General features: G+C 39.9%; 1 protein-coding gene across 1 annotated transcript; it reads right to left on the reverse strand.

Annotated features, from left to right (window-relative positions):
* Positions 1–4,508: 4,508 nt before the first annotated feature.
* Positions 4,509–6,196, reverse strand: LOC118647183 (vicilin-like seed storage protein At2g18540). The gene is made up of 3 exons (XM_036291550.1): positions 6,188–6,196; positions 4,716–6,027; positions 4,509–4,621 (listed from the first exon to the last, which is right to left on the reverse strand). Exons 1-3 carry the CDS (start codon positions 6,194–6,196, stop codon positions 4,509–4,511), a joined length of 1,434 nt encoding a protein of 477 aa, XP_036147443.1.
* Between the last annotated feature and the right edge of the window lie 1,865 nt (positions 6,197–8,061).

Below are 8,061 nucleotides of genomic sequence, written 5' to 3' on the forward strand. Positions count from 1 at the left end.
TTCTTCCCTACAAGTAGCTACCTCCTTCCGAAAGAGATCCCTCTTCGTCCGCCCTTCTTCTAAAAAGAAACTGCTCTCCGAAGAGCAACTGAAACACACAAGAAAACAAACAGAACAAAAACACAAAAACATGAACTAAAATTGACTCAAAACAGTGTTAACATTAGAATAAACCCCCTATTTCGTATTCGGGCTTTAATTTTAGACCGACGGACATTCGCGCTTCACTTCGCGCATCCTCCCGCCGCGCGTCCGCGTCCGCACCGAACGCGTCCTCTCGCCGCGCGTCCGCGCCCGCCCCGGACACACGCGACTCACTGCCCGCGTTTCCGTTTTGCGGAATATTATTCAAAAGACTCAGCTGTAAAAAGCGCAGCTCCTCCTCGTGCCGTCGCAGCGTCGCGGCTTGTTCCTCCTCCCTTTGAGTCAGGCTTTCGCGCAGCAACCGCATCTCCTCTAGGAGCGCCTTTACGATCCCCGGCGTCTCCTGCTCCGAGTTTCGAACATCCGTTCTGTCTCCCTCCGCAGCGGCAGAAGCGTGAGATCGGGTCATCACAGGAGAACGGTGGATTGACATCCTTCGAATTCTCCGCTCCTTCTCGTCTGTTCACTCCGCGCACTTATCACTAGATCCGCGCGCGTTCCTCAAGGTCCGACAAGCGGACGAGCCCCCAAAATGTAGCGTGCGCGCCGCGGAAATGAAAGACACTTTTTATAATGTAAAACCAAGCAGCTTTATTCACACGTCCGACAAGGCTCGAGACCGAGATTCAACTCGTTGTTTACACGCGTCGTCAAGCGCTCGTCAGCTGACCACGCTCGGTCCAGGAAATCAATAGTATTGATCCGTCTTCGAACAGCTGAGTCGCGGTCGCGGAGTATACCGGGCGACGCACGCAACATTATATATAGTTTATAAGCGTCGAAAAAACGAAAATTGTAAACAATCTGACGACGCGATATAACTATAAGCGAAAAAGCGAAAATTCAGAACCCTCATTTTCTTTTTATCAGGGGGGAGGGATGTTATGAGTGACACACTCATAACGATAAGGTGTCAGTAACACGATGACGTAAGTCGGTCAGCTGCAGTCAGCATCGAGCGCATCGCGCGAGGTTTCGCGCAATCCGCTCGACAATTAGCGCAATGCTCCTTAGACAGCACTTGCTGTCTAAGCAATAATTTGGAATACTGACCGATTTACGCCCTCACGCAATCCTCCCCTTCTTTCGATCCAACTACCGAATTATCGGATATATAAACCGGCGAAAGAAGGTGAGGATCGGGTCAATCCGAAGTAGACAAACTAAGACTACACACGACACTCTGCTTTGCGGGGTCGTGTATCGCCGAGATAACTTATACTAAATATACAACCACGACACTCTTCCTCGCGGGGTCGTGGACAACAAGTTCCTAGACGCGACACTCTGCCTTGCGGGGTCGCGATCTAACTATTGTAACTGAATACAAGAATAAAAGTGTTCAAGACAAATAACGGTGTATGTGACGAAATACCTTCCTCGCGAGATCTCTGGCAGCGATCCCAAAATCGTACTCACAACGAGGGGTACAACATTATTATGTTGTACCCCTCGTTGTGAGTACGATTTTGGGATCGCTGCCAGAGATCTCGCGAGGAAGGTATTTCGTCACATACACCGTTATTTGTCTTGAACACTTTTATTCTTGTATTCAGTTACAATAGTTAGATCGCGACCCCGCAAGGCAGAGTGTCGCGTCTAGGAACTTGTTGTCCACGACCCCGCAAGGCAGAGTGTCGTGGTTGTATATTTAGTATAAGTTATCTCGGCGATACACGACCCCGCAAAGCAGAGTGTCGTGTGTAGTCTTAGTTTGTCTACTTCGGATTGACCCGATCCTCACCTTCTTTCGCCGGTTTATATATCCGATAATTCGGTAGTTGGATCGAAAGAAGGGGAGGATTGCGTGAGGGCGTAAATCGGTCAGTATTCCAAATTATTGCTTAGACAGCAAGTGCTGTCTAAGGAGCATTGCGCTAATTGTCGAGCGGATCGATCTGTTTTTATTAAATGACTAAACGTTAAATAAATTCATATCTTACCTGATCACTCTGAAGAATAATAATTCTTCAGAGTGATCAGGTAAGATATGAATTTATTTAACGTTTAGTCATTTAATAAAAACAGATCGATTTATGAAATCTAAATGATTTAACTGACTTAAATGATTTTATAACCTGAATAAAATTATTTACTTTATTGATTGAATAAACTTGTAATGAATATTTCTTGTTGTATTATTGACTAGGCTGCCAGTTCAGCCGAATTCTTGACGTCTGAAGAATAGTTAATGCTGTTAGTGTTTAAGCGTCTTACCTTGTTTTTGTGAAGTACTATGGAAATGAGAGGGAACTAAGAGGTATTGCATCGTGATTATAATTGTTTTTTCTAGATTAATTAATTGTAATAGCTCGTTTCAAAATTTGCGTAAAACGAACTCACTGTCAGTTACGTGGCGTGAACGTATCTTATGACTCCATTCTCGCCTCAGCGGAGTTTCCCACGTCACGTCGGGAATAAAAAAAAAGAAAAATAAAAACGGAGTCGAGAGTCACCGTTCTGACAGGATATATATGTATAAGTATTTCCCTCAACCGTTCTTTCAGATTTCGCGTATTAAAATAAAAGGAAATCACTGTCAATCAGGGTTTTGTGAACGTATCTTACGACTCCACTCTCGCTATCCCACGTCACATCGGGAATAAAATAAAATAAAAAAAAGAAGCAGAATCCGAGAATCCAGGTTGACAGGATATTTGTAGTATAATCGAATTTATAATTTAAGGATCGGAATATTGTTATTGTTCATTTAGTTGTCTGGCGTTAGCGAACCGACGGATCATACAGGTATTGTCCTATGCAAAGCAGATATTAGATATCCGCTTGTTTAGCTTTTTATCACCAGGAGTACCCTCAACGGGCTCCAGTCAGCCAATACCACCAGCTGTTGGGTGACTAAACTCGACTTCTTATTTAAGGAGCCGACGCACAAGACGGTGATCCGTATCAGACGTGTCGCAGTAGACGCGTAATTATTTATAGATTTCAAAAATATAGAGGCATATGAGATTGAATTATTCGTTGAAAGGTAGAAGGATGCGATCGTATTTTATAATTTTATTTATTTATTTATTCAGGTAACAATGCTGGAGATCGCATAAAGGTTTAAGGAGTGTGGAAGTACTTCAGTTAAATCTCTATATCTAAATTAGTAAAATAAGCGGAGTTATAATTGGCAATAATAAAACATGTGTAAATGAAAATCAATTGTTGTATCATATATGTATATGTGCATTTAATTCAGTTGGGTCTCGAATGCGTTATGAAATCAAGTGAATTGCATGTGAACTTCGAATAATTATTATATTATTTCATGTAAATTATTAGAATCAGTGGTTTGAATATTATCTTATTATATCTGGCATAAAGAGTAACGTAGAATGTTATGGTATAATTAGAGATATACAAGTTGGATATTAAAATAGAATTAATATGGATATCAGAATATTAAATCATGGATGAAATTGCATTAAATAAAATTAAATCGAATTGGATAGTAGTACGGATTGTATTTAATCAAAGTCAGATCTGCTGCATTAAATTGAATTGTGAATTAAATCAGATCGTAAATTAAACTGCATTAAAATGAATTAAATCAAGTTCAATGGTGAGTTATTTGTAGTATTGAAATTTAAATTAAATCAAATTAAATTGGGATATCAATGCACATTAACATAGATTAAATTAAATCACATTGCAGGATATGTCACATTAAAATAAAATAAAGCAGAATATCAGTATATTAAAATATCGGTGTATCAGAAATAAAATGTTCATGCGTCAATGTATCAATAAATGTCAAATAAAATGTCAATGTATCAATAAATGTCAAATAAAATGTCAATGTATCAACCAAGCTGTATTAGATTGAATTAAATTATAATTTGGATTAAAGTCAATTATATTAAATTAAATAAAAATCAAAATGTCAATTAAATTGTATTAGAGTTAAACTGTCAAAGTCGTGAATTGAATAGAATTAAATTAAATTAAATTGTAATTAAGTTATATAGAATAGACTTTATTGCGTCCCAATACGGGGTATACAAGGCGCTTTTTTCACGGAGCGTTCCCGAACCGTTCACATACATAGCCCCTCCACTCCCGAACCGACCTGGCCATATGCGACCCTTACAATCTGTTACCCCCCGCCCCCCTCGCACGCCCTTTCCCCCATCCCCTCCCTCTCCTCTCTGACCACTCCTTCTCTCTCTCTATCCATTTCCTCCCCGCTGTCTTCTTTAACCCCTTCTCCTTGAACCTCTCTTTCCTTTTTCATCCTTGGACTTCTCCTCCACTTTCTCCTCCACTTACTCTCCTGTCTTCCTCTGCTCTCTCTGTTTTACCTACTCCATCCTCCTCATGCTTTCTCTCCTTCCCTCCTGCTTCTCCTCCGTCTCCCTCTATCCGAGTCTTCTCTCATTTCCATGTCCAAGGATGTATTCTCTCCACTCTCGCTCCTTATTCCATACTCCTTTCGTCCAATCTCCTTCCCTCTCCTCTGTTTGTCTGCCACCTGTCACAAATCAAAAACATTTTTAATAATCTTGTACCACCATCCCCTCCTTACTTCCTCTTCTCTCCTTCCCTTCCCTCCTCCCTCCATCCACCTCCCTCTTCATCCCAACTCCATCTCCTCTCATCCACCCACAGCCCTCTGTTCGCTACCACCACATTCCTTCCCTTTGCCCTCTCCCTTCTCGCCGCTTCCACCATCCTCCACCTCATCCTTCTCTCCTCCATTGACAGGTCCTCATCTACTCCCACTCCCCATGTCCCCTTCACCTCCCCTCCCCTTGCTAGAATCTCCTCCCTGTCCGCCTCTCTTACTATTTCTGTAATTAGTACCCATCTTCCCCCCTCCCCCTTCCTTTCTTCCACCCTGTCTATTGTCACCCTCCTTCCCAACACCCGCTCCATGATGCCCTCTACAAAGAACCTTCTCTCCTCTCCATCCTCCCCCTCTACCCCTCTCCATACTACATTCTTCTCCCTTCTCCTTTTGTCCTCTTCTTCTCCTGCTGCCCTCCTTCTTTCCTTCTGCGTGACTCTCTCTCTCTCCTCCAGTCTGCTCCTCGTCCTCTCCTCCATCTCCTTCCTTCTATCTGTCCTCTTCTCCCAATCCTCCCCCCTCTTGACTTGCTCTGGCTCCTCTCTTCCCTCCTTCCTACTCCTCCCTTCTTCTGTCACCTTCTGCCCATTCTTCTTCCTCTGTATCTCTCTCCATTCACTTTCCCTTTTTTCCTTTACTATGTCCTTCTGCCACTTCTTCAGCGTCATCCCTCTTTCTTCTTCCTCCTCTCTCCTTCTCTCCTCTCCTTCTGCCTTTCTCTTCCACAGCCTCTCCTCCTCCGCCTCCACCTCTCTCCACCACTCCTCCATCATCTCTTCTGTCACCTCGTTCATCTCTTCCCTCCTCTCCTTGTCTTTCTCTCCTCTGACCCTCAACCCCTCCCCTCCATCTGACCTCCTTTCCTTGCTCTTCGCTTCTTCTTCCCTCCTCTCACCTTTTATCTCCTTCTCCTTTACCTCTCCTTCCCCCTCAGTGACCTTCCTCCTTCTCTCCTCTTCCTTCCTCTCCTTGCTGTCCCTCTGCTCGTCTCCGCTTCCTCTTCTCTTGAAATCTCTACTTCCAACCTTCTCTTCTGTTGATCCCTGCTCTTCTTGTCCCTCCGTCTCCTCTTCCCCTCTGCTCTTTTTCTGTTCTCTTTCCTCTCCAGTTTTCCCCTGTCTTTCCTCTTTCTCTATCCAACTCCTCCATAACCCCACCAAGTCCACTATACCTTCTCTTATTCCTCTCAATTCCTCTCTAATTTTCCTCAGCTCTCCGCTATCCATCTTCCCGTCTTCCACCTTTTTTCCTCTATCACTATCCTCTCTGCTTTCTTTGTTCCGCTTCCCGCTTTTCACCTCCTTTTTCACCTGTAATTAAGTTATATTAAGATTGAATTAATTTGAATTAAATTTCCAAACGGCAGACTGGGGTAATATTGTATCAGAATCTATTCGGTTGTTAAATTGTTAAGTATTTAATATTAAAATAATTTGAAATAATTTAGAATAATAGTCGAAAAGTGATTACGCGCGGCATAGTGTTCATTTGTAGAGATTGATAACAGCTTGATTGAGAATATATAAATCAGATAAATAAAATTAATTAATTTAAGTTACTCACCAAAAGGTCTTCGGGGATATATAAATTATTAAGGCTGGATCCCCTTATAGTTTTATAAGTCTTTATTTCTTTCAGTTACAATGTTCCTTCTATAGTCGACAAAATGGCGGATGCTTTTTAAAATGGCAGATATGCGGTACAGTGTTGAAGTTCAGTGCGCAATGTGAACACTGAGATATACGATCTTACTACTTGAAAAGTCCGGCGCGCAATGCTGATCCGCCGCGGCGCTCGTTTTTATATTGTTCGAGTTTGTAGGCCGCGGGATATGATACGAAGTAGGAGTCGCATCATTCTCGCTTCTAATTTCAAAGGATGCCGCGGAATGTCGGCATAATTTTACAAAGGATGTACTTGCATCGGATGTTTAGTCTTTCGAGATACAGAAAAATATCATATTACTTTTTGATCAAACAATTTCGCAAGTGACTCACGATGACTCATACCCGAGCGTGAGAATGGAATTTATGCATCTTATGCATATAAAATATTCATTCAAATATTATAACTGTGAAATAAATTATTAATTAATATTTCTACGACTCGTACGCTTGCGGAGGTTTTATACAATAATATTTCTTTCATTGTAAAGCTTAGTTTTTGCAAAATTTAATTGTTAATAGACGCTACGCATTAATTATTTGATATTTAACGAAATTAATTATTTATAATACTTATTTGTTGAGATAATGACTTTATATGGTAATATTAATTGATACAAATAGATTTTATATTATTTAGAGTTCTGTTTTATTAAGATTAATTATTAACTGAGTCTGAATAATTAAATATGCGTACGTAGGTATGTTTTATCAATAAACTAATTGTTAATTAACATTTATCTTCGTGGTAACAATTTTTACGTATAGTAGTAGTGGTTCTCAAACGATATATGTAACTTTTATATTTTTTAGACCTTCGCAAGTGTGTTATTAATGAATATTTAGTTGCGCGTAATATTTCATTATTCAAGCGTTATAATATTTGCACATATTTTAAATAGGGGTTTCCATTTATTACAGTGGTGATCACCTTAGTGATTCGCCGCTCTTGAATATTTAGCACTTGTAATAAATTCGACGAGCTAACCTTGAAGGCTTTTTCGTTATTTATGCGATTGCAAAAGTCTTAATAATATTTCTTTTATTAAAAATCACTTGTTAATTAATATCTGAACATTAATTAAGCTTGTATAAATTGTATAATTAAAAAAAACGGATTATTAACCAATATCTTGGTATCAAATACTTATATAAATTATGTAGTTAATAAAATTAGTTGTAAATTAATATTTTTACTTAATATGGTAATTATGACTTTAATATTAATAGTTATTAATTATTTATAAGTAATGGAATTGAACATATCTATATTATTTAGATGTTTGCAATTAAAACATCGTCAGTGAATATTCTATCTTAAATAATATTTCGTCGCTGGTGCATATATGAATTTTACAATAATTTTACATTCTTCTTATAGAGGTTCGCATTCATTACAGTGATGGTCGGTCATCTTGTGTACACTGCAATAGCTTCAGTGACATGGCCTTGAGACTTTATTTATTAATTATGCACTTGCAAAAGCCTTAATAATTATTCCTTTAATTAAAATCTAATGTGGGTTTGTTCGTTGCTAATTCGCGGACTTTGCTTGCTAGCTGTTTTCTTGCGTATCACGCTAATAACAGGCATGGTTCATCGCCGTCTAGCTCCATGGCTTCTATTGATATCTTTGTTCGGAAAACTTCCGCTTCCACCTTCACGGCTTGGATTGTTGTC

The sequence above is a fragment of the Monomorium pharaonis genome, chromosome 1 (assembly GCF_013373865.1).
Source record: "Monomorium pharaonis isolate MP-MQ-018 chromosome 1, ASM1337386v2, whole genome shotgun sequence".
NCBI lineage: Eukaryota > Metazoa > Arthropoda > Insecta > Hymenoptera > Formicidae > Monomorium > Monomorium pharaonis.

Coding starts and splice junctions, on each gene's coding strand:
- LOC118647183 (XM_036291550.1), bottom strand. Junction 4,622..4,715: donor GAGTTGGGATGAAGAGGGAG/GTGGATGGAGGG, acceptor GATTTGTGACAG/GTGGCAGACAAACAGAGGAG.